The sequence below is a fragment of the Bacillus rossius genome (assembly GCF_032445375.1).
Source record: "Bacillus rossius redtenbacheri isolate Brsri chromosome 9 unlocalized genomic scaffold, Brsri_v3 Brsri_v3_scf9_1, whole genome shotgun sequence".
Classification (NCBI taxonomy): Eukaryota; Metazoa; Arthropoda; class Insecta; order Phasmatodea; family Bacillidae; genus Bacillus; species Bacillus rossius.
Window position 1 is genome coordinate 2,437,074 of NW_026962012.1, and position 27,929 is coordinate 2,465,002.

Here is a 27,929-nt window from a genome sequence, read left to right on the forward strand (position 1 = left end):
CCGAACAAAATATTATGACTAAATTAAAGGTACTGCTTTTAATAACTTTACCGTAATAATGTGTATGTAAACAAAACCAATTTTGTAGGTTAGGTTCGAACGTATTTTATTATGTATTACGCTTACGTAATTTAAAAATGAAATACGGCAGTTTTTCTTTCAGGATAAATTGGAATTTCACAAGACAGATTTTATTCACAGTTACGGTTATTGATAAAGGTTTTGGATGGTTGACTATCGGCTAGTCTAATATCTCTTAATGATTGCATCATGTTTGCTTTGTGTTCTGCCAAATCATTTTTCGTCCAAACAGGCAGACGCGTTTTGTATTTTTAAAACATTTAAACTAAAATAATGGCAGTGTGTGTGTAATGTTCAACATATGAAAATACAACTATCAATATCAAATTTAGTTTCCATACCAAATTGAGTTACCGGTACCAAAAAAAAATTCTCGTTTTTTTCGAGAAATTATTTTTCTCGCTCGCTGTTCGAGAATGCAATATTTCTCGAAATTTTTCTTGAGGTTCGAGATCTCGCACAACACTATAATAAACATATATAATATATAGTATGTGGTCGTCATATAGTACCTAAATCGAATCATGAGAAACAGTTATTGTTATATTAATTTAAATAATGTAGTTTTAATGCTGCTAGCATTAAAACTACATTTGTGTTAGACTTTATATCTCAAAATTTGGTATGCTTTGAATTTATCACCATGAGAGTCTTGAAAAAATTTCTACCTTGTAAGAGGGTTGTTTATTGTGTTTGCAGGTAATATTTAATTTGATTTGTTTCTCACTTTATTTTATTACATAATTTGCTTTGATCTGGTTGGGTGAGGGAGGGAGTTGCCCGAGGCTGATAGAAAAGAGGTTGCCTCAGAATGAGTGCCCATATTTGTGCGCACTGCGGAAAGATGTTTTCGCTTGTATTTGCAGCAACTGTCTTCTTCCTGGGCACCCTCTCGGCTGCTATAAACGACGGTCGCGGCACACTGTTTCACTGTTTGTTTCGGGGTGATAAAAGAAGCAGGCTGATGTTTGAAGCTTTGCTTTGGGGGATTTTACAACAGTCATGCTATTTGCTCAGCCTGGCGTATACAGCTGATACTTGCTTGAAGTGTTTACCACAGGAGATAAACTTCCAGGAACTGGGAATGGCTTAGCTTTGAGTGAAACTTAATGTGGGGGGGGGGGGGGGGGGGAACACGGATTCCTTAAAGATAAGTATTACAGACATCAGTGAGTATAGCACTAGATAAGATATCTAGGAAAAGTTTCATCCTGTTCATGCATGTGTTTGTTGGTTTAATTTTATCAACTACTTTGAAGGGTACCTAACCACATATAAAATTTTGAAGGAATCTGTAATGTAAAAATTATGTTGCCTAATTATTTCGGTGCACAAGAAAATACGAGAGTGCACCTGAAAGTGATTTTTATCTAAAACTCTTAGAAAAATATTTATAATTTAATTTTTATTCCTGCTGAATTATGAAAAATTGTTATTGAATTTCCTAACTGAGTCTACTTTTTTACCTTCAATGAATTCTTGAATTATGTGTGTCTTGGGTGCTTGTTCTTTCAGCTTATATACGGTATTTCATTTTACCTTGAATCAGGAATGTTCTTATGCTGCCTTAGCTTTAAGTTGTTACTCGATGTTCTCGTCACAATGACTAGGATGTTGTTTCATTGCTTTTATGAGAGTGAAGCAACCTCTTTCTACTAATTTCAAGTGCTATTGGCTCTTGTGGTTTTTGTTTTGTTTTAACAGCAGCTTATGTTTGATAGTAGAGTATCAATTTGCTTTAAAGGCACGGAACCTTGTTGCTTTTTCCATGTAAGTAAATACTTGATTGAATTTATAATTGGAGCCATTTTGATTGAATAGTCAAATTACTCACCCCCAACCAAAACAATCTAGGTTCACTTCCCAGACGAGTAAAATCAGGAGGATGGAAACGTGGACGTTGCTGTGGGGTTTCTCGGAATTACTCTCGCTGCTCCCACCCGTTCAATCCATCAATCCCCCATTATTGTCGAGACGTGAAGCTACCTCATAATTAATAATTTTAGTGTTGCCTGATCAGTTTTCTGGCTTTAACTGGGCCCAGTAATAAACATGGAATTATTATCGTAATTACAATTACTTAACATGCTGGAACATCTTTTTATGAAGGAACTAATAATGTAAAGTAATACAGGTAATCTTAGTAATTTAATACAGTCATGGTTCGCATGTAAAATATATGTTAATTTTTTGTAGACGTATGACACACAAGGTAACAAGTACGACCTGAAGGACTTGCAGAAACATGTAGGCAACTGGGAGATTCCTGGGGATGAAACGGGCAAGAAGTTCGTCATAAACGTATGCGCCGCTGTTAACCTGGATGCCAGTCATAAGATGAAAGGTATGTCAACTTATTTCATCATTACTTTTTTTCTATTTGAATAAAATTTTTCCTTACAGTGCCTGTCTCTTCTGCCCTCTTTAAGTCATTACCATTTGGGACATAATATCTTAAAGTAATTTTAGACCAAAAGGAAAAAAAATTATATTTGGTTTTGATAATCATGTATTATCGGAAATGGAATTGTAGTCTATTAGGACTCATTTCCCATCTGCTTCAGCTTGCCTTTATTGTAAGTAGTTATGTATTTTTGTTAGTAGTTGTGTGATACAGTACTTGACAACCATAACTGGTAAGTATTACAGTGGTAACTAGAGCTTGTGTCGTAAATAAACATTCTCTTTACTTCTCTGTGACTGTAGGAAGTCATGTGATTATTTCTTTTTAGAGTGCTTGCTGCTAATAGAATAAGTAGCTGCAGCAGGCAAGACAGTGGTTGTGGAGATGGCGAAACACTATTGGCTGTGGCATTCAGTTTCAATAATGAGAAAATAAGGGTCTGTAAAAAATGGTTGAGTATCATCACAGAATCATCCCTTGTTTTTGTTCGTAGGCATAAGAATTGTTCATCTTCAAAAAGATGGACCAGCTGAAGTGTTTTGTTTGTGCTTTTCCTTAAACAGGGGCTGGTGCTGCTGCATGCAGCACCAACGCCACAGGGTCAAGGTTGTGTTCCAGCCTGGGCACATTGAGCACTGGCCCTGTCAAGGCAGACCAAGGTCCTTTGGTACTGCACTATACTGGTGAGTTCCCGTTTCTAATTTGCAACTTAAAAAAAAAAATAATGAAGTCATAGTTCTTCTTTTGAATCTTGGGTGCCAGGTCACCATGACGTCTAACTTTTCCTGCTGTATTATAGCAGTGGGAGAGTGGACGCTTTAAACACCTATGACAGAGACCAACAAAATTCACCCAGCTCGTCTGAATAGAATGCATCTTGACTACATAAATACATGAATAAATCATTTAAAAAAATTTGTGCTAGGCAGAAGGCCAGGCTCTTCACACCGTGTGTACAATTTCCTGCATCCAGCTGTCTGTTCATTTATGCAATTTGTGAGGAAGTGTCATGTGAGGGATAAGATCTGTACCTCCCATTGGCAACTGATTATTTTTGTTAGCATTTGTAGCCCTGTTTGAAATTAGCTTTTAAGCATTCAAACACATTATTTTTCCTTGTGCCATAAATAACTTTTAACAGTACAAGATACCAAGGTATAACTATACAGTGATTCTGAAATCATAAACCAATCTTGTTACAAAATCTTGTACAGAAAACACTGGGTCCGAGAAACCAGACAGTATTTAAAATTAGTGTGCGTATATTTTGCCTATGGTGCACAGCACAACATGAACTTTCAATAAATAAAGTACTTTGTGTAGATCTATCGTCAGTTTCCCCCACAGCGGAATCACTCACTGTGAATGCATCACCTGGCATATTTACAACTAGACAACAGTGCAATCTGAAAACAAGATGAATGTGGTAGGCGTGGCATTGCTCTGGTGCTATAGTGTTGTTTACTTGTCTGCTGTTTGAGGTATAATAAATAATCTAAATAAGTGAAGGATTTTAAGATTGGCTCCTAGTTTTTGTCAGACTGCTTAACATTTAGAGATTTTTTAGAGACGTGTTTTAAACCTTAAAATAAAATTTTACTACCAATTATTGAAGAAAATGTTGGGGTACACAACAATTTAACTGTGAAGTCGACTGTTTTTAAGTAATGACTTTGACTTCAGGTTTTCCATAAAAAATTTAAAGTGGTAGAATTTCATTTGTGGATAACGTTTGGACATTTACTTTAAAGTTTTGCTTTACGAAAAAGTATTAACACTTGCATAGTTCCTTGTGAAATCACAATCAACATATTTTCCCTTTAAGCTAGTGTAATGTGTGTTACATTTGTTTCAGGTGGTTCTCCATGTCATAATGGTTCCTTGAGATATAAGACTGAAATCTCTTTTGTGTGTGCAAGATTTGAAAAAGGTCCAGAGTTCCTGTCAAAATCCAATGATTGCGTGTATTCATTTTTATGGGAAACTCCTTCAGCTTGTCCAATCAAGGTTTGATGCAAATAATTTAAAACTCAATATAAATAAAACAAAATTTATTAAATTTGGTAATAAAAGACTGCTTGATCAAGTATTATCTGAATTTCAGGATCAAGCGATAAGTCAAACTGAATCAACTAAATTCTTGGGCTTACATATTGATGATAAATTAAAATGGAATGAACATATCAATCAAACTACAGTAGAATCTCGTTATAGCGAGCACGGTAATAGCGAGAACACGGCTATAACGAGGTATTTTTGAGGAATTTACTGCGTGATCGCTTGTAGCGCGCTTCTGTTATTTGTCTGCTTTATCTCCGCCCCTCTCGCTCGCCACTAGACATCTTGCCGTTGACGCGTCACATTCTTCAGCCGTGCAGTCGCCACCTAAGTGCCGTGGCTTAAAAATAGAATCCCATCCTTTCTTTCTTTTATCAAACTTCCGTTAGTTATCTGTGCCGTGTGTAGACAAAGTTTGAGATTGGAACAGAAACAACGTAAGAAAGTATTTTTTACAAATTAGAAATATGTATGTTTTTGTTTTTATAATCGCGTATTTTCACGTTTTTTTTTTTTGGTTATCTTAAAAGAGATAATATCAAAAAGCCGCTCTAATGAAATTTAATTGTTTCTTGGTTAACAAAAACTATTAATTATCAAATATTGTTAATTGTTTATATTCTATTTATTATTATTTACGCGACGTCATACTGTACGCTTACGCAATACGACTGGATTCGTTGCTGCAACATAACATAGCATGTTATGCGGTATCAGAAGTAACGAGTAACGTAACGATAGTAACGAGTACTAATTGTTATAGTAACAAATACATACGGTTACGCATTTTTTCGTTACTTTTACATCTCTAGTCGGCACTACCGTATTTATTTCCGAATCGCTAGGGCAGTTTTCTTGTAACTTTTGTTTCGGTCAGTTGTTGGGGTATCTGTCCGAGAAAGGGGTGGTGATGCTTTGAGTTTAATCCCAAATTTATTTTCTAAAAAAGTTGACAGGTTTCTTTAAATGAAAAAAGTATAGTTTTCCAGCGACTATTACGTTTGAGGCGTACGTGCGTTGCCGCAGCCGCACTCCTGCTTTTTTGTGAGGAATTAAATCGTCGCGCTACACTAGCACCACCTGTTAAACAACATCCCGAACCAACATGGCCGCCAGCAGACAGCCCGCGTCGGCAATAGATAGCAGGACATGCTGTGTCGGCCGCGGGCTGAGATGCTATACTTACGTGGCTTGATAGGGTATTCTGGTTATTTTGACGCAATCGGTGATCGCATCCGTACTTATGGGGTATCGTTTTAAAGAGAATTCACACATCTGCTCACAGAAATTAAGGTTTCGTTAATATAACCTGTTATTTTCCAATTATACAGGTTTAAACACAATTTTTATGCTATTTTCGGTTAATTTTTATTTTTTGGGGGCCAAAATTTGTCCAATTCGGTTATAGCGAGGACACGGTTATAGCGAGGATCAAACCCGGAACCGTGACACCTCGCTATAACGGGACTCTAGTGTATTCATAAATTAAGTAAAGCTTGCTACGCCCTCAGAATTCTTAGCCAAATTATAGACAGAAATTCTCTACGAACTGCATACATTGCACTTTTTCACACACATGATATATGTAATTGAAATATGGGGTAAGTGTAGTAATAGTATTAAAATTTTTAGATTGCAAAAAAAAAAGCCATACATATTATATGTTTAGCTGATACAAGAGCCTCATGTAAACCTTTATTTACTGAGTTGAATATATTCCCTTTTTTTTTCGGAACATATTTATAGGTTGCTCTTATTTGTAAAAGCTAATATAAATAATTTTGTAGAATCAGAACATACTGGACCATATATCATAAGATATACCTAACTATAAACTGAAACCAAAATTCCACAACACAACTTTATTTTCAAAAGGAGTACAACTACCTAAAGAAATTATATTACTACAAAATTTTAATGAATTCAAAAAAGTTGTTAGAGAATACATCAAAGGAAAATAACACCTGGTGAAATAACACCTTGTAATGACAATGTAAATAATATGTAATTTGCTATATCCAGCTCATTTTTCTGTGGGTATTACCTAGCCAGTTTTGTATTTACAGTTTCAATAACCCATCTTTATGTATTTTTTTATGTGTATAATTATTTTAATTTTTTTTTTTTACCTGACATGCTCTTAAACTCTTTGTCTTGGAACGGTTTAGTTAGTGTATGTTTATTTTTCTAATTTTTCTCAAAAATGGCCTGAAGTGGGGCAGATTTTGTAACCTCATGCAACTACGTTTTTGGATAATTACTTCTTAGGTTCCTCTGTTTAATCAACTGACTCTTAAAAGAACTCAAACGTGAGGCGGCGACATGGTAGCGCCATATCTGAACGTCGCTCCCTGCCTCCTGCACTTTTGCCTGATCACGATACTCGTGGAGTCATCCCTCAGTAACAAGATTGTGTCAGTGTAAAACTAATATGTTGTTTATAATGTTGTGATTGAGTAAAACTCTAATTGAATGTGTTATTGCAACAAAAAAAAAAAAACCTTGCAGCAGAAGAATTTGTGTTAAGGTTTTTTGACTCTTTTTCTTTTGCAATGAAGTGTCGTGAGTGGTTGCGATCACTATGTGCCGGGCCTATTCGCCGGAAGTGGTCAGAGGTTTGAATTAGACCCCAGGCATGTACTTGTACATACTTGGTAACTACTTTAAATTTTTTTTTTTGAAGTGTGTAACCATACTGTACATTTATTTATTTATTTTTTTTTGCAGTATGCAGTTGGGAAGCAGTGCGTGGTGACTGAACCCACCTACAACACGCACTTTGATCTCCGACCACTGCACAACACACGGCAGGACTACTCGGTACACTTGGACGACGGAAGCTTCTCCCTAAACGTGTGTGGTCCGTTGAAGGAACCCTGTGGCGGCTTCCGAAATGCCAGCGTGTGTTTGAGAACAGGAAATAAAGAGATTCCTATTGGTGAGTTTGCAATCTTAAAAAATTTTCAGTATTTTGTGTCACGCATAGAACATAGGGACAATATTATTTGGTGAATTGTGATACATATAACTGTAATAACACCGAAAAATAAGTCAATGCACCATAAAACACCAAAATGCAAGTCTTTTCAACATACAGTTGTTACTTAAGCCAGGGAATTTCAATGAATGTCATTTATTTAGTTAAAATTAAGTGTGTACTAAAATGTATTGACCAAATGGTTAGGAAAAAATTAGTTTTTAATTGTTTGGTCTCACATTTCTTTTTACTTAATTTCACAATGCTGACTGTACATTTTTCAAACATGCAAATGTTTGCCAAATATTTTTTTCTTGGAGTAAATCTGTTAAGGACATGCTTATTACGAATGATTTTATTGTATAAGTGCATTATGTGTCAACTTAACTAACATTTTGGTGAAGTAAGAAATTAAAAACATTTTGGTGCCATATGTGTTCAGTTATGTACTATATTGTTAAATAAACAGACATTAAAAAATAAAAATCAATCAACCTGTGCATTACCTGCTGCATTTATGTATGATTTAATAACCATACGATTTCAGTGTCATGTTTATTTATTTTTAAATATGCCATCATAATTTTTTGAGCAATGAAACTTCTCAATAAAATCACTTCATGTTAATAAGTTAGTTCAAACAAGAGTTTTCATTAAATCCATAATTGATAGCCAGTTGCAGGTGACATCTGAGGTGAAATAGTGGTCATATGGTAGCAGCAGTAAGAATTTGGCTTCGATTATTACTTTAGCATTAATATAAATTTTATAATAGTGTTCATTATTTATTATGATTTTTGTTGGGGGTTTGTCACTTGTCAGTCCACTAACACAGGACACACTTTGTTGTATTGTAAAGAAATGTTCTTTATAACTTTAGAAGAGAAATTTTTGATAAAACAAATTGAATCGTAAGTATTAATTCCATGTCAAATCAGCACTCTTTTAATTCAAAATCTACTGAATCCTCTTAGAATTTAGTGAAATTGAGTTTATAGCCTACGTATATGAAGTGACTGAAGGGAGTGGGGGGTTTAGATATTTTTAGCTATTATTTTAAATTTATTTAAAAACCTCAAATGTTGCATGATTATGATTCACAAAAATAGTCACTCTAGAACAATTAGTGTTAGAACGTTCAAATTGGTCCCATTGAATAGCCTTTTTAATAAGCTTTCACATTATATATGATAGGTTTTGCTTGATCAAAAAATATATCAAAACAATGTGATTGGATACTCAAATTTGGTTTTCTCAAAATTGGCAATTTTAAAAAATTGAAAAAAATTGGTTATACTATCCTTATTTCAACTATTTCATATTTTAGGATAAGTATGGTTTCATGAGTGAAGCACAAATAATTTAATAGCACCATTTTTTGTTAAAATTAATTTCAACTTCTTTTAGGTATGATAGATGCAAATTACAATATTAGAAAAAATGTTATGTGCAATTTAGCTGACCTCACCTAACCTAATTTGACTTAGTTATTATTTAAACTCTATCCCAGAAGCTGCTACACCAAAACCTCACAGGTATAAATCACTTGTAATGTTTCAATGCTTCTTCAACAAACAACTTGGTGATGATTCTACATACCAATACAGTTTATTTCATTAATTTATCTCACTTAGTTCCAGTAAGCAGCGACTTTCGTCAACTATACTCAAATGAAACTGTAGAAGCGTCGTGTCTGTTTATTTAAAATATTTGGTAAAAACTGATTGCAGGCGATGTAGGGAATGTAATAGAAAACTTTTAAGAACTTTGTCTGTTTAAACACACTAATCTCTAAAAATACTGGATGAATGTTCATTGGTTTCCACAGGTAACTTGAGCATAGCTTGGAGCAATATATAGGCTTTTTTTCATGAAAATCGGTTCACGGGGGAAAAAAAATCTAATTTAAAGTTTTAGGAGTCTGCTCAGCTAAGTACAGTTTGTAGAAAAGTCGAAAGATAGTGCTTCATTAGTAGCTTTTTAAAAGGCACTGACAGAAGTCTACGGACGTTTACCTCGGTGACACGATAGCAGCATAGTACACTAAAGAACGAATAGAGGGACTGTTTATTTTTTTTAACTCAGTGATGGAATTAAGTGCCGCAATCTTATTTTTACGAATACAAACTAACATTGAATTTACTTGGCTAGAATATACTGATTTACTGTTTTCGCTTTGTGATTTGGATATTAAAAATTTAACAAAATATCTTGCTGTAGGTTTTATTTATATGTATTTGACTTCTTAGCTAAGATAAACTAATTTATTGAATTTGTTTTGTGATTTGGGTGTTTACTTATTACAGCCTGTCCAAAATAACATAGAGTTGGAAATTTTGACGGGAAGTGGCACAGGCGAGCAAGTTTTTATACCCTGCCGCAACCCGCTTATTTCTAACAATTTCCCATTTCACTTTTAACGTGCAAGATTCCCGGAGAGCTTATGTTATGCCATGACCATAAACAAAGCACAAGGCCAGATGCTGCGTTTTTGCGGGAGTGGACCTTGGTGACAGTTTTTTTCGCATGGCCAGCTCTACGTGGCTCTCTCCCTTGCTAGTGAAGCAGACAAGCTCTTTGTTCATGTCCCCAATCATACTACTTCAAACGTACAAAAAGAAGCTGTATAAGTTTAAATTAAATTCCACATGTACAATGTTGGGGGGCTTAGCTAGTTTACCATAAAGTTGTTGGAACACGTGCTCAGCAGCATTGCACTGATTCCCTTGTTTCTGTCGCCAGGCTGGGCAAGTGACAGTCTCCACTACGTGGATGGACGGGTGGCTTTCGAGCTCCACGGAGCAGAATGCAAGCCGGGCAACAAGAGCACCGTGCACATCATCATGCTGTGCGACTACAGTGTGGAGTCGGTAGCTGAGCCCGTGGAATACCTGTCCACCGTGAGTACGGCCAACAGCAACGCTTTGGGCCAGAAACGGCCTCAACTCAAAATTTTTCAAATCTTGGTGTATAGATGCTGGATGTTCTATACAACCAGCGTGCATGTTTTAGAGAAGTATTGAAACATTTCAACAATATTAGAACAGAACTGTAGTACAGTGAAATGTCCTAAATCCAGCGTGTTTGAGACCACTGCCTTGTTGTATAAGCAGTTTGGCTGGATTTTTGAATGTCAATTTAGTGAAAAATTGAAGTGGAAACCCTATGAAACAGGAAAAACTGAACTGTAATGAAAAATGACAGTAGCGATAAACTATTGAGTAAACTATAAACGCAGGCAGCACAGTAGTGCGACCTTGCAGCCAAGGAGAACAACCAGAATCTTCCCGAAAAAAATTTGAATGCTAGTGGTTCACTTGGAACCGGATTTCAGAAAATGCCAAACCATAGCAAGCCAAATTAAACAATCCTTTCATTGTACATCAGGCAGGTTAATTTATAATTTTAACAGCTGAATATTCTTAAATATTTTCTAAGAAAAACAGTACTGGAAAATGGTCTTCTAGTTAATTTTTTTTTAAACTAAGTATTTTATTTTATGTAATAATTTGTGTGGAATGACAGCTTAATGCCTCACATGAATCTGTTGAAAAGTACACTTGATCATCAGTTTTGTGTGGCCTGCATTTTTTCTGAAAATTCAAGAAATTATATGAATTCAAACTAGTGATGGCCCGATATCCAAAAACCCGATACCGATACCGATATTTCCAAATTTACCGATCCGATACCCGATATCCGATATTCCGATAATAGGCCTATCTCATTTCTAACACTGATTATATAAAATTGTGGTTCTGGAGTATTGTTAGAGATAATAATGAAAAATGTTAAATATTAATAAAACATACTTATGTGAATGTATATTATTTTTATTAATTGTAAAATATTGCAAATTCACATTAAATGAAAGCTAATAATGAAATTATCATAATGGCCTACAAATAAGCTCTCTAAATTCAAGGTCTTAAAAAATTAAATTGTTTTTCAAGGCCAGATAAAGCAATATTCTGATGTAGGTATTACCTACATACAGTATGCAAAAAAAATATTGTAAATACAAGGAAACAAATTTCAGTTTTTTGTGGAGAAATATTAGCATTTGAATGTGTTCAGGTGAAAGGCGATTCCGTTTTTTGGTACAAATTCCACCTGCAGAGCTAAACAATCTTTCAGAATGAAATCTTGTAGCTGTCCGGTATTAGTCTCTAGTGTATTTGCTTATAATGTATGAATCACGAGTCACTGCATGTACTTAGTCCAGTGTCTCAACTGTAATCTACGAAAAATACCGTCCGAAAAACATCACACTTTTGTACCCTTTGTATAATTTCATCACTGTAAACGACACGCTAGAATGGAAGGTCTTCAATTAGCAAATTTTGTGACCATTGTTCAAGTTTATCACTCCATTTTTTGGTGCGAAAACATGTTAAAAATACGTGAAAGTAATTTCAATACAACTTTGAAACGTACTGCAGAGTTTTTAAAACCACACATCTTTATTTATGTTGTTGGCAATGCACTCAATATTGCCAACATAATACCTTTGCTGCAACTTGCCCTACTTAAACACGTTTCACATTTTAGCTTTTGTAAAACTTATGTAACGTCTTTGTATAGAACAGCAGTTGGCGAGCATGAAATGACACAGAAAGAAAATGCCTGCAACTTTATTCTTCTTTTATGTTTACTTACGGCTACGCCACTTATTAAATTAAATATCGTAATTATTTTTGTTTATGTTTTCAATTTATGTATTGTTTCAGTGGAAAATAAGCTTGGAATTACTAGGTAATATGGTGACGTGAAGAAAGATAAATTACGCCCGCGGAAAATAAGCTTGGAATTACGGTTAAGGTTATGTGAGAAGTATTATTGGCGAGAGAAAACATTGGTTATCAAAATATCACAAGTATTTACCGATGTCCGATATTGAAAAATGTGCCGATATTACCGATCTCCGATATCGAATATCGGGCCATCACTAATTCAAACCTAGTTAATATATAAGTTGTTATAGTCAAATTAAATTTTGTGCATATTCATTTTTCATCAAAATGTTTGTATAAGATTCAGTTTCTGATTACCAGAGAAAAAAGTTTTGTTTTACACCTTAATTGTGAAAATACAGCGAAACCCCTTATTTACGTTACCGTTATTTACGTTTTCCCGTTATTTACACTATATTCTTCAGGTCCAGTTTAGTTCCCATTTAGTCCAATACAATACTTTCACGCGAATTACGTCTCAAAAATCGAATCCATCCCGCTATTTACGTCACGTAACAACCATTGTAGGCCTAAAAACATTGTGTAAAACGTAATGTTTATAGTCGGCAATGAACATTTTAAATCGCAAAATATACGTATTTTATAATATGAAAAGTTACTTTTATTTCTAAACATATAATAATTTAAGCCTAGGCGTGTAAAAGTCCGAGTAATTATAGCAGGAGACAATCTAAAATGTACTAGGGAAAAATGTAAACTCACAAATGTATAAACGTACCGGGAATGTCGGGAATATTACGACTTTACGAGGCTGCTTCTAAGTTGTGATATTATATTTACAGTCAAACCTCATTATTACAAACCTGAAGGGACCATATTTTAGCACTTTGTAATAACGAGGGTTTGTATTAACCAAACTATTGCGATATCATGACAAAAAAATTGATTGAACTTTAAATGCCTATATTTACAACCATAAAGAAAATTATATACACTGTTGGTAGTATAAGCTGGCTTCACTACATGCATAACAATTACATATTAAACACTGAAGAAAACAAACACAATGCAACACTTACAGAATAAATCATAATACAAACTTCAATAAACTTGCATTCATGACACATTTTCAATTCAAACATTTGGTTTGCACTATTTTTTTCTTATAGGCATTGTTTACCACATTACAAAGCTTATCAAAGGCCAGTACTGATCAAGTATTGGTTGAGCAGTCTGTATCCAATCTTTAACTTTGGTCGTATCTACTCCTGCCAACTCCCCACACATAGATTTGCCAACAATATTGTTGCGATCCTTAAACCGTTGTAGCCAACCATTGCTGAACTTGAAGTCTGAAATTCCTAACCTCAATGCCAGGTAGTCTGCCTTCTGAATCATAGGTCCATAAATAGGCAAGTTTGCTGCACGCATTTCTTCAAACCACTGCAACAAGGTAGCTTCCATTTCTTGATGTTTTGGTCCTCTCATTCTTTTTCTTGTTGATAATTTGCACGAACTCGCAAAAGCCGATTCAATCTTTTCACGATTTTTTAGTATTGTCGACAACGACGATTGCGGGATTTTAAATTCTCTCACAATTTCGGTTTTCGTTCTCTCTCCATTGTCTACTTCTTCGATAATTTTAACTTTAACTTGCAATGTAAGGTCGCAGTCATATTACAAAACAACTCGCACTCAAAATTGAGGTTAAAGGTGGGTTTACGATTGAAAATTAAGAATTAAGACTTAGTCGTGTACTTACCATATGACTCTATGTAAACTAGTGGAATCGTTTATGATTGTCGTGTGTGAATTTTGAAGGGTCGTGTGCGAACCATATGATGACTTAAGACTTAACAGAAATGGTTATATTTTATATTTTTCGTTAAGACTTAAGGGAAGCGACCAATCATAACAAACCGGAACCTTTCAACCGGAAGTTTATGTCTTATTATTGGACAGAGTGAGGCAGTATTTTGGGTTAGAATTCGTATATTTGTCATTTGTAATCATCATCCATTTCGAAAAATAGATATCCCATTTATCAATAACCTATTTCATACCTGCTTCTCTGTTTCGAACAATGGCCGACCATGTGTTTTGTGCTGTGATTGGTTAGAATTAACGACTTCTATGTCAATCATAAACTGGAAAATGTAGTTTTGACTTAATCGTGTGTTCGATGTTAAGTTATAATTCTTAAGGAAATCAATCGTAAACCCAGCTTAAGACACACATGCGTGAACAATGGAAAATAACAGAACTTTTTTCCATAGATTGTTTAAACTTCTACGTATGTACACTTCCGACGACTAATATTAATAAGGTATAGAGTACTTTCCTTTTCGTTTTCCGTTTACAACATGGCATCTTTTCTAGTTTAGTTACTCTAATCGCCACTAGAGTTGAACTTTTCATCTTGTTTTTCGACCATTTTGCACTGTAGGATACATACATATATCTTTGGAGATATGTTTGTTTACATGACGGTTATGAAGACGTGATTTACTTTAGACTTCGGCTGTGAAATTCGTATTAACCGTTTACTTATACACGTTAACAGCTACTTGAGGGATCAAAACAACTTCGTAATTCATATTAACCGTATTTCGTATTAAAAGTACTGAATAACATAGGAAAGCATACCTTTTTTTCTGGGACTGTGAAAGTACTTCGCATAAACGGGAATTTCGTACAAAGCGGATTCGTATTAATGAGGTTTGACTGTATGTCACAACTTAGCCAAAATACTGGTACGAGATATAAACTTCACAAGATAAAATGAGAGGAGTCTTGGTAACTGTTTTATACGTATTTTATAATTTCGGAAATATTGTACAGTTGACGCATATTTTTTAAATTAACCATTTATTTCTGGGGATCGTAAATAATTAATTATTGGTATCAAGACATCAAGATGAACGTAAATTTGAACATGTCATGGCAGCGAGAAAATTGGTGTGTATACCAATAAACTGGTATTAGAACTGGACAAAACTGGTACACGGGAGGTGGAGCTTATATTTTTTCCGCTAAGCTCGTATCTATTGGCTGGCTGCTGATGGAACGTCGCGTTGAGTGAGTTATACTGCGCATGCGCAGCTCAGAGAACAGAGAGAGCCAGCCGGCGGGTACGTCGCGCCGTAACAACAGCTGATTGTGTACAATGACCTTTCTCCGCGCACGGCACGCTATTGACAGTAAATTTCCAATTTGCAGCCCTTTTTTTTTAAACTTTTTTACTGTGGTGCAATGCGTATGTGTAGTGTAGTCCGTATTTGTTATGAACGCTGCAGGATGCGACTGTATTTTATTTAACTTTAACGTATTTCTTACTTTTCCCTTTATTTACACTTTCCCGCTTTTTACACTCTTTTTACTTTGTCCCCATGAAAAGTTCAAATAAGGGGTTTTGCTGTATTGAGTATCAAGTGAGGAAAAATTGGTTATCCACCCGCGTAGTTATTGCAAGCCGAACTAAGTATTTTAAGTGTGCTCTCTCAGTATCCGCATCCTACTTTTTTGCAATGCATGGCAAAGTAAATACAATTTTCACTTCCCTACAGGTAGCAACAAAGATATAATGGTGCTGTTATTGGCAGTAAGGTCTCCTTTGGCCTTGAGTCATGTGTACTTTCTAGTTTTAGCTAGAAAAGAAAAATTTGTGGAGAAAAGACTGACATGATTCTATAGATCTATAGTTGTGAGTTTTAAAAGTATGTAAAGTAATTGTGAGCAAAAATAAATGGGAAAAACTAGAGAGGAATGAGCGAGAAATTGACCACTTATCAAGACTGTTGATAGTCATTTTGGGCCAAAAAAGGAGAGAAATTTTGTTGCAACAGGCTTGCGACAGTGTTCACATCTTGTTTAATTTTTGTTTTTTTAATTTTACTGCTTTTTTAATGGTTGATAACATTTTATTTCTATTTAAAATGGCATTAAAATACTTAACTAGCTGTCTGTACAAAAAAATCTGCTTTAAAATAAAGTTATACCCCTTTTTCACCTAGTTCATTGATGTTTCAGCTACAGTTAAATCTCATTAAAACGTACTGCTATAAACCCACATTTTGTACTTACTATTGAAATAAACAGTTCCATGGACGAAAATTTGTATAATTCCCAAGGGGGGCCAGCAGCAGCAGGATAGCGTTTATCATTGCCATTTCGTAGTTACGGTTTTGGAAGCGTAAGCAGGTCTCCCTCAAAAAGGGGGGGGGGGGTGGTGGTGTTTGTTTCCAGGGGGGTTCTGGTCCCCCAGGGATCTACAGATGTAAACCCATGACTGTTACTAAGTGTAAAACATATTGTAGGGACCTGAAAATTTGTACTTAAATTGAGAAATCCTTTAAAGTGAGGTACTTTTTAATGAAGTGTGATTGTATTAACTCGTAATGTAGCGAGGTAACACAAGCAGTAAGGTATGTGACTTGCATTCCAGTTGTCCCGGGTTCTTATCCCATGTGCGGCCATCCTGATTGTGGTTTCCTCGAAATCACTCCAGGCAGATGCTGGGATGGTTTGTTACTGCAGGACATGGCCGATTCTTTTCCCAACGTAACTGGTCTGTGTTGATGAGTGTTGGTTACGTCTCTAATAACCTTGCTGGGAGTGAGATGTTAAACCAAAATAATTATTATGTGTGTCTGTCGAGTGGTTTTTCAGGATATCTAACAAGTCAAAAAAGTTATGAAAAAGTGTCTAAACTGAAGGACTGGTTACAAAAGTTATAAAAAAAAACCCCAGAAAAAAGAGGAACTGTGCTGGAAGTCATAAAAATTTAATTCCTAGCCAAATTTATAAACGTTCACTTTTTTTTAAGCTTCACTTCAGTTAATTGTTCCCCTTTAAATATAATAATTTGGAGACTATCCACTTTAAACATGTCAAAATTATATCTGAATGAAAAAAGTTTTAGATTTGTAACATAAATATTAACACATGCCTGAAAATTGTATGTTTCTATTTTGCATTATGTTTATTATACATAGAAAATGACACCGTGAAATAGAAATAAGTATCATGAAAAAGTCCTGTGTTGCAGACACCCTGGTTTATTGAAAGGTAACTTTTGTGTGCAGGATCAGCTGTGCACGTTCTTCTTTGTGTGGCACTCTCGGGAGACGTGCTTCCCGAGCAGGGAAGTGGACTGCAGGGCGACGGACGAGAACGGGACCGTCTACGACCTCTCGCCCCTGTCGCTGGCGTCCAGCAACCACGTGTTCCTGCACCGGGACGCCGCTGGCCGGAGCAAGTTCACCATCAACGTGTGCCGCTCCGTGGTGGTCGGCTACGGCACAGTGTGCAGCCCGGGCTCGGCCGTCTGCATGGAGAACGTTTCCCAGCCCGGCAGCCACAACAAGTGAGCTTGCTTCGTCCACCGTGTTTATTTAGTTTTGACGTGACAACATCTAATAAATCGATGAACGCCGGCTGCACGCACAAAAAAGTGTCCCGTAACGCACGGTGTCCTGTAACGCTGTGTCCTGTTACGCTCATCGTACGCTTGCGCCGAATCTCTCTCTTCCACTCGATTGGAACAACCATCGATTTGACTTTTTCGAGGCACATTAAACCCTTGAAACACTCCCATTCGTTTCCTACTTTTCCTATCATCGTCCTATCCTTGACAGAATAACACAGATTGGAACAAGTTAAATAGCAAACATGTGTAAAAGTTATAGTTAAAATAATCTGTTCGTTAAAGTAGTAAACATATTTGAATTAATGAGTGCAAATAAAACGTAAATTTATGAATTAAATTGTAGATTTCATTTCACTCATTATTTGTATCCATACAAAATAGTGATAATTCAATAAAAATGATCCAATTTTATTCGTAAAAGTATGCAATCATTTCATCAATGTTTTGTTATGACGTCAAGTTAAACTATCGTCCGTATACCGATTTTACAGACAACCAATTTTTTTATTTTTTTTTAACATTCCATGTCTTGTTTACAGAATATTTCAGAATTGTGACTAAAGTAGTAAAATTTTATGCATGACCAAGCTGTGGGATTAACATCTACTGAGTGACCTTGATGCTGGAATAGCACGACTGTGGAGACTCAAAAGTTTTTTATAACTGATCACGTTGACACATCCATGAAGTCAGCGCGACAAAAATGGCAGTCGTGACAGTCCTCCCCCAAAATATAAATATTTTCTCTTTATATCTCATTGGGGTTGCGGTGTTACTGAAATGTGTTTCAGAATTTTTTTTTTTTTTAAGTTTGTTAAACTTTTTTATTGTTGTTAATATTCTTGTAATTTTGAGGTGTTGTTTTAATATATTTATCTGTGAAATCTCTGAAATGTTTTTAACACATTGTGATTTTTTCATTAGAATGTTAAATTTGAATTTTAAAAAAAACTCTCTCAAACACATATATTAAAAAAAAAAAAACCTGCAAGCATTAATGGCTGTTGTATGTTTGGTGTCTATGTACAGCATTGTATATACGAACATTTATTTTTTGTTGTCTTATTAGTTAAAACTGTATGTTGGTTCAAAATAGGGATGGGTTGGTACCGGTTCTCGGTTCTCGGTTCTCGGTTCCTACGGTTCTCAGCATTTTAATCGGCACCGAGAACCGCAGCTAAAATGTCGGTGCCGGTACCGGGAGTATAGCAAAACCCTATACGAAAATAATCCTTCACAACTTAACTGCAGCATGAAATGGCTCAACTCACGTCCAATTCACATATGAATTATTTTTTTTGGACTTCTGTGGAATAATATTCACATCTAACTATAAAATAAATTACACGTGAAAATATTTAATGTTCTCGTCACATCTGTAAACAAAGTACGTTTTACAATCAAAACATAACAGTTTAAGGTGCCATAGATGTAGTTCATAGATGTGTGAAACTTTATAACGTGCCAGAGCAGAAAGATGAGAACAGAAAGACGCCATGTTTGTTTCGATGGTTTTTAAAATAGGCAGCTAATTGAGTCGTTGACACGTAAGTATGAGTGACTGATGTACAAAGAACAATTAAAAGTGCAAAAGTATATTTGTTTAATAGAATTGATGATTGATTTCAAATATTTCCGTAATAATTTTCGGCATTCTAACATTTTATGCTATTTGTGCAGTGCTGTGGAGTGTAAGTTCACTGCATCTGCAGCCATCTAGCGGAATGGCTAGTAACTTTCTCTTTTAGGCAAACGGGATTGCTTTGAAAGTGGCACGTCTTTTTTTAGTGGTAATAGCGTTGACGAAGATCCCGCGGACACGTGGTAAAAGATGTTTATTTTTTATTTTTTGCAAAGTGGTGTATGGATGGTAGATGTATTTTACTATTGACTGGACAAACGAAATGCTTGTTGACACTTGTAAGTAGAGTCATGCGAGTATAGGATTTTTAGGTCGAGTCGAGTTCGAGCGAGTATTCAAGAAATGTTTCGAGTTCGAGTTAAATTCGAGTCGAGTAGTAAAATCCATAAATATCCATTATTGATATATAACTGTCATGTTTAAAGACCAGCAAATATCAAGGCCCTATACAAATCTTGGGTGTGAAGATCCTCATTGCTGCATATATTTTCATGGTCTTTAATAATTTTGTTTCTTTTGAAAATGCAGAGTATTATTAAAATTTACTTGTTAGCAAAAAAAAAGTATAAAGGCATGATTTAATTACCGACACCGAGCAAAATTTTATTCAAAACCATAGCATAAGTGCAAAAGTATTTGTCAACATTCTTACCAGTCACCACAGTAGAATCTCGTTATAAAGTACAACAATAAAGCCTCAACTTTTATACCTACTTAGTAATGAAAGTACTTTATTCTAAAGTTACCTTTAAAATGTAGTACTTTTGAATTTTTGAAAATAAAGTAATAGGGGATCAAATGATACATTAGCTTGGAAGCAAATATTTGTAAAACAACAAGAATTCAAAAAAAATTACTGAACGTAATACAGTAGCCTAAATTCTAGGCCTACATATACAAAATTTATATCTGTTGAACACAAAATGACATATGGTTTAAACTATTTTGCAGATATGTACATTTATTGGGATAGAATTCCCTCGTCATATTCTAGGCGAAGTCTCTTGCGACCAGCAGATAAAGATTACTGTTCATACAGTTTAATAATTTTTTCGCGATCTTTTATTATGGTAAATATGTAGTTGGGCGGTATTTGCGAGAAAAAAATGTTAAAAATATGAAAATACTTTTATTCTATGCTCTTTAACTTCCTCTTTTTATTAAACCCGGCGGATATAAGAATTTCCAAATACTTTAGTAGATATCGCCGTTCTTATTTTGCAATACAAGACCTGTGTAATTAAAATTATTTTCGTATTTTTAACATTTTTTTTTTTCGGAAATACCGCCCAACTACATATTTACCGGAATTTCTTATCTCCGCCGGGTTTAATGAAAAAAGGAAGTTAAAGAGCATAAAATAAAAGTATATTCGTATTTTTAACATTTTTTTTTCGGAAATACCGCCCAACTACATATTTACCCTTGTTTTAAAATTTCCACTTTTTACTTCAAAGTAAACTGCTTGCGTTTCTTTTTATCTATTTAGCCATCCATCCTGATTAAAATATTCAATCAACAATATTGTTTGCCTCGTGCCAAGTCAAACGTAAACAAACCTCTCATCCATAGATAACCATAGCTCCGCACTAGTAGCTTACGTCGCGAGCATGGCTGTGCCAGGCAACATTCCGACCATGGCAAAACAAAGCGTGTCGGCCATGTTGTGACACCAAACAGTTTAAAAATTAACCTGCATAAATTATCATTATATTGGATTTTCTATTTTGTATATAAGATAAAATATAATTTTTATTTAACGTTTGTATCTGCGGTAATTAAAACTTTTAAAACGTGCTCTATAAATAACCAAAATATGGCGCAGCTAAAAACAATTGTCTTGAAAAGGGGCGAGAGAGTAATCGATTGTTTAGATCGTCTCATGCACTAAAGTGTGTGATCCATGGAGGACGAATGGCGCGTTTTACTGTGTTTGTTTACGTTTTATACTTGTTTACGATTCTTGAAATTGATAAAAATTAATCATAATGTACATTTATATTAAAGAACCCCTGCGCAAACACAGTATCTATTATGTAAAATTTTCCTGATAACTGGAAAAGAATGGTCGTATTGAAAGGTAGGATACGTTTTTAATGTTAAAGTGAAATATTTTTACATTGTTTACATTGGTGTTTTGAGCGGGAATTTAAAATGATACGTTCAACTGAAAGATACAATGGGTTTATTTTATTTACATGCGCAAACAAGGTTAGTTAACACGTAATTTTAAATATTTTTATACTTAGGCCTAACCAAAAAAGAATGAAAAGACATTAAACTCAAACTCGACTCGTGAGTCGTGAACTGCCGTGCCGAGTCCGAGCACGAATTAAAAACTCGACTCGAACTCGAAATTAGAGTACTCGCAGGTCTCTACTTGTAAGGTATAATTATTCCGTCAAAACAGTACAAATTGTGTAAGAAATGTCATCAGAAGTGTGGCAGTAATTGACTTGACTGCAAACAAACTGAATTTGATGTAGACAATTTATTATTTTAATATGTACTTTGAAAGTTCACCATCAATTTAATTTATTTCCATTATTGTAATATTTTCTTTTTATTCCTATGTTTAAAAGGAGGGTGTATGTAGTTTTCTTGAGATAATTGCTAGATTAAAATAGTAAATTTTAGTTTTATTAGGGGTTCTCTATATTATTTAGAATTATTTTTCACTAATACATATTACATTTGCAATAGGTTGGTGTGTTTGCTGTAGCCTGAAAACTGTACTAAAACTTTTAATTTGTTTTGATAGCCTCTTTAAAGACTGAAACATTATGCCAATGCATTTCTTTGTAAGCATACAATAAAAACATTGAGGAAAAAACAATACAAATAAATTATTATTTTTCAGTGTTATAAACAATAAATTGTTGAAGATGGAAGTCTAGATACAGGCTTTTTAGTGCTTTTTTGTAGCCGAAACAATAAATAGTTTATTATTTGAAACACCTCATAAATAATGTTTATTTTATTTTTGAAATCAGAACCGAGAACCGATTTTTAAGAACCGGTACCGAACCGAGAACCGGGGAAAAACAGGACTTGACCCATCACTAGTTCAAAATAACGCAATATTTTGCTTTTGCATCGCACCGTCACTTTATTGTGATTCCAGAATGATAAATTAGCAAGGTAACAATTTTAATTGAGAATATTTGCATGACTATGTACAAATAGCAGATAACATACCTAAAATATAATATAGGTATCCACATTTTAATTTTGAGTCAACTAGTAAAAAAAAAATCGTGTGTGTGTCTATATATATATATATATATATATATATATTAGGGATGGGTCGGTACCGGTTCTCGGTTCCTACGGTTCTCGGCATTTTAACCGGCACCGAGAACCGCAGCTAAAATGCCGGTGCCGGTACCGGCAGTATAGCAAAACCCTTTACAAAAATAGTCCTTCACTACAACTTAAATGCAGCATGAAATGGCTCAACTCACGTTCAATTCACATATGAATTATTTTTTTGGACTTCTGTGGAATAATATTCATCTCTAGCTATAAATTAAATTACACGTGAAAATTTTAATGTTCTCGTCACATCTGTAAACAAAGCACGTTATACAATCAAAACATAGCGAGAAGCCTAAAACTCACATAGTTTCGGTTCCCTGCAAGAATTTCCGAAGATTTCCGAAGTTTTGAGTTTTGGTACTAACACCACTTCAGCCGCTAAATCAGAAGTTTCAAATGAAAACAAGCATGTTGTGACTAACCCTTCGATTTTTTTACATGCTTTATATTAGCTTCACCTGTATGTTTGTCTGTCCGTCTGTAACTTTTTCTGTCCGTCTGTAACTCTTTCGACTAAGAGTGAGTGGCTGATGACTGTAAAATGTCCCAACAATTTCATCACGTTCGTTAGCCGAGCGGTCTAAGGCGCGCGACTTCTGAGACGTCAGCTTTCGTAGTCAGCGATCGTGGGTTCTACTCCCGGCCACGCCGAAAAAAAAAAGTTTTTTTTTTTTCTGGTAAATTCTAAGATTATATCCATACATCTAACTGTAAATGATTCGGAGAGACTTTACTATTTCTTTGTGACGTTGCAACTTCAAATAGTTATCTCAGATGGTAATAGGTAGTGTCGGTAACTCATTTCCCTAAGATAATTATACATAAATATAGTTTAAAAAACTAAAAAAACATGCTTTTAAAGAATATCAAACTAAAAAGTTAAAAATAAATATAGTTTAAAAAACTAAAGAAACATGCTTTTAAAGATTATCAAACTAAAAAGTTAAAAATATTTTTAAAATTTAATTTATGACAATAGTATATAAGCAATACTAGTATAAATGAGAAAAAAGCATGGGGCGCTTAATATACAAAAAATATGGCACAAAGCGCCTCAAGTTTTTTTTCTCATTTATACTAGTATTGCTTATATACTATTGTCATAAATTAAATTTTAAAATTATTTTTAACTTTTTAGTTTGATAATCTTTAAAAGCATGTTTCTTTAGTTTTTTAAACTATATTTATTTAATTTCAATTTTTGAGAGAAATCCGAAGTTGCACGAACGTGGTAGGGAACCGTAACTATGTGAGTTGTAGGCTTCCCAAACATAACAGTTGAAGGTGCCATAGATACATGTAGTTCATAGATGTGTGCAACTCTATAACGTGCCTCAGCAGAGATGTGAGAACAGAAAGACGCCATGTTTGTTTCAATTTTTTTTTAAAAATAGGTAGTTAATTGAGTTGTTAAGACGTAAGTAAGGGTGAGTGGTGTATAAAGAATAATTAAAAGTTCAAAATTCCACAGAATATTTGTTTAACATATAATTTAATTAATGACTGATTTAAAAATTTTCATAATAATTTTCGGTATTCTAAAATTGTATGCTTTTTGTGTAGTGCTTTGGACTGTAAGTTCACTGCATCTGCAGCCATCTAATGTAATGGCTAGTAACTTTCTCTTTTAGGTAAACGGGATTGCTTTGAGGGGGGAAGTTTTTTTTTTTTTTTTTTTTTTTTAAAGTAAAGTGGTGTATGGATGTGTAGATGTATTTTACTATTGGCTGGTCAAACAAAATGCTTGTTGACACTTCTAAAGTACAATTATTCTGGCCAAATAGAGCAAATTGTGTAAGAAATGGCATCAGAAGTGTAGCAGTAATTTACTGTTGACTGTGCAAACAAACTGAATTCAATGTAGGCAATAAGTTTGATGGACATTTTAATAGTTTAATTCTTTGAAAGATCACCATCATTGTATTTATTTACATTATTGTAACATTTTCTTTTTATTCCTATGTTTTAAAGGAGGGTGTATGTAGATTTCTTAAGGTAATTAACAGATTGATATAGGTAGTAAATTTTAGTTTTATTAAGTGTTCTCTATATTATTTTGAATTAATTTTTTTATTAATACATATTACATTTTTAATAGGTTGGTGTGTTTATTGTAGCTTGAAAAAGTGCTTTTTTTGTAGCCAAAACAATAAATAGTTTATTACTTAAAACACCTCATAAATAATGTGTGAATAATATTTTTTTTATTGTTTAAGTCAGAACCGAGAACCGATTTTTAAGAACCGGTACCGAACCGAGAACCGGGAAAAAACAGGAATTGACCCATCACTAATATATATATATATATATATATATATATATATATATATATATATATATATATATATATATATATATATATATATATATATATATATAAATTTTTCATACAAATGTAAATACTGTACTAATTGCATTGTCATTAATAATAAATTAGGCCATTTTTATTCATTATTACAAAATATTAACAAAAATAATAATATTAATAAAAATAAATTCTCTAGCATTTTGTGGGGTATAATGAAAATAAAAATATTAATTCAGTTTATATGCCTTTGAAGATAGTATATTTATTAGTATCCTTCAAACTTTTATGAATTTGAAACTAAATGTATAATTTTATTCATTGTCTTTTTAAATATGTTAAGTTTTTATACTGCTAGCGGATAATACACTAAAAATAATTATCATACATACTGATAATATATACACCCAATAAAAGAATATTTGGTACTTGTATACGCTAATATTGTGTTTGTCAGATGCATCAAATCGCTTGTGCCAAAATTTTAGTTTAACCAAGGTTTTTTAGGCCATTTACACTCACTGCACCATTATTTTTCTGGTAGGTGGGCAGTAAACAATTATGGAAGTATATTTAGCACATATTATTACTTTTTAATGATGCACAGAATATCTATTATTTGTATGGAAAATGAGAAGTAAAATTGTATCTGTATGTAGGTTACTGATAAAAGCATGTATGTACCAAATAGATAAAAATCAGTAGGAAAATAGGTTGAGGGGGAAGTAAGTTTGATTTTAATACATATTAACTTTTTTTTTCAACTAGCCCTCAATTTTTAAGTGTTTACAACCTCTGTTCTGTTATAACCTTAGTTGGTACAAAAATAATTTCTTAATGCTACATGCATGCAAGTTAAGTTGCAAAAAAAAAAATAATCTAAATACATGGCTATAATTTAGTAGTTAAGTTTAATTTATCCATTTATTTATTCCAAATCACAGAGATATTAGTATTCGGTTTTAAACCTTGTGAATGCAGTTTTTAATTAGTAAATCATAATGAATTAATTTTTAGGATGCTATTTGGGTGGGAGTCTTAGAGTTTACAGCAGCACTGGCTTTTGCTTAAGGATGTTACAACCTCTTAGAAAAAAAATTAATTCTTAAGATTGAATTTTTTTTTAATGATTCTTAAGAGTTGTTTTGTGTAATGTAAATAAAAATTTATGTACTTAAATATTTAAGTGTTTTTTTTATGAATTTCTTTAACATTTACTATGAATGTGTAAATGTAATGTTTTTGAATCAGTACCAATACTGATACAAAATATTTGCAGTGCCACACTACCCTAGAAAAATCATAACAATGTTGTTGCAGCTTGGTGAATGTTGGTGAAGTGACAGACCCACCCAAGTTTGAGAATGGCTTGCTGGTACTGAGATACATGGGGGGTGACATCTGCAGGGATAGTGGCCCGCCAGTAATGTCGTCTTCCATCGTTTTCGTGTGTGATCCATCTGCTGTAGTAAGTAGTCAGCTATTGTGCATTAATTGTTAGGTTGTAGATTAAGTATTTAAAACATTTAAATGAGCAGTTGTACAGTTAGTAAGCTGATTTAATTCCCGAAAACACTCCAGGCAAGTACTAAGATGATTTCTTACAATAGTCCACGATTGCTTGTCCAATATCCGTGTTCTGTGTTACGGTCCCTAATGACCTCGCTGTTGCGGGGAAGTTAAACAGTAAAATAGTAAAAACTAAAAAAAAACTGGTTATTCCTGTACCTGAGGGCCCTGTGTTTGAATTTTTAGTCGCACACGAGTTGAAAGTGGTATTATCTCGAACAGAATGCAAGTTTGCTATGCTGGATGGTGAAATGTAGCTGCTGAATAAAGAGAGCAGTTTCAAATAAACAAATATAAAGGGCTTAAATGTATGTCAATTCATAAAATTATTCATCTTAAGTAATAATTTTGCCAGGAATGTTAGTTATGTTGTAAGATCTACTGAATGGAATTTCCATAACCCTTTCTCGTACATTGTATTTATATCTAAAGCCTGAACTAATTCTTAATATACTTTCGTATCCTGATTAAAATCTAACTTGCAGGCCTACTTTGGGTAATCAAGTGAGCTGTTTCAATTATATAAATAGAAATAATATAGATAGACTATGTCCGAGTTATTTAAAGAAAATAATTTGCAAAACTATTTAGCATGAATAATAATTATGCTGGGAAGGTGTATACGATCTGAGATCTACATGCGATTATTTCAAGTATAAACATTTCTCTTTCATTTCACTTATATTCTTGTAGCATATAATACTTCTATTGTGTGACTAACGTGTTAATTTTAGTATCATAATTTAGGGTTGTGCGAATGTTCGGTATACCGAAACCGAAATTGAAATTTTGCTACTTTCATTTTCGATTTCGGTAAGAATTTCATCTGTCGAAGTTCGTTTTTAGCAAAATATTTCGAGCCAAACGAAAGTTCAATAGCTTACCGAAGTTCGTTTGTTCTAGTTGAAAAAGAACTCGTAATTTAATAAAATTTAGTAATAACAAATGCTAATCATTTAAAGACATTAATTAGAAAAGAGATTTCCGTTAAGATTAATTTACGTGGCGATGAAAAAAACTCACGTTAATGAAAATACGGTAAAATCATGTGAACAAACGTGGCCGATGAAGTAAACAAAATTCAAACGTGATTACAGTAAGCCTAGGTATCAAAACAAAATCATGCAATATTTGAACAATTACCTGATTCATTTGCTTTCAAATAGGTACAATATTCGTAAAACATACATTCCAGAACTGTTAGTACACTATTTAGTATTTACCGTATACACATAAACAAAGAATGTAGGTACCTACTTTTATTCGCGCACGGCCAAACAAAAACATTTTTGTCGGCTTTATTTAAATTTTACATACTCTGTCCGGCATATAAAATCCTCAAAATATACAGCCAATTAGACAAAAAGGTCAACAAGTCACTGCGTGTAGGCCTGTGCGAAGCTTCGACTTTGCGAATCGAATCGAAGCTTGTTTCGATATTCGATTCGGCTTT

At 33.9% G+C, this 27,929-nt stretch overlaps 1 protein-coding gene across 2 annotated transcripts in view; it reads left to right on the forward strand.

Moving 5' to 3' along the window:
• Positions 1-27,929, forward strand: part of LOC134542585 (cation-independent mannose-6-phosphate receptor) — a 60,006-nt gene that overhangs the window by 15,106 nt on the left and 16,971 nt on the right. The window contains exons 6-12 of one of the 2 annotated variants that reach the window (XM_063386960.1): positions 2,278-2,425; positions 3,049-3,168; positions 4,341-4,492; positions 7,271-7,481; positions 10,263-10,420; positions 17,299-17,579; positions 26,228-26,375. In XM_063386960.1, the coding sequence (XP_063243030.1) occupies positions 2,278-2,425; positions 3,049-3,168; positions 4,341-4,492; positions 7,271-7,481; positions 10,263-10,420; positions 17,299-17,579; positions 26,228-26,375 (1,218 nt within the window). The remainder of the gene's footprint in view (positions 1-2,277; positions 2,426-3,048; positions 3,169-4,340; positions 4,493-7,270; positions 7,482-10,262; positions 10,421-17,298; positions 17,580-26,227; positions 26,376-27,929) is intronic. The other variant, XM_063386961.1, reaches the window with a different exon arrangement.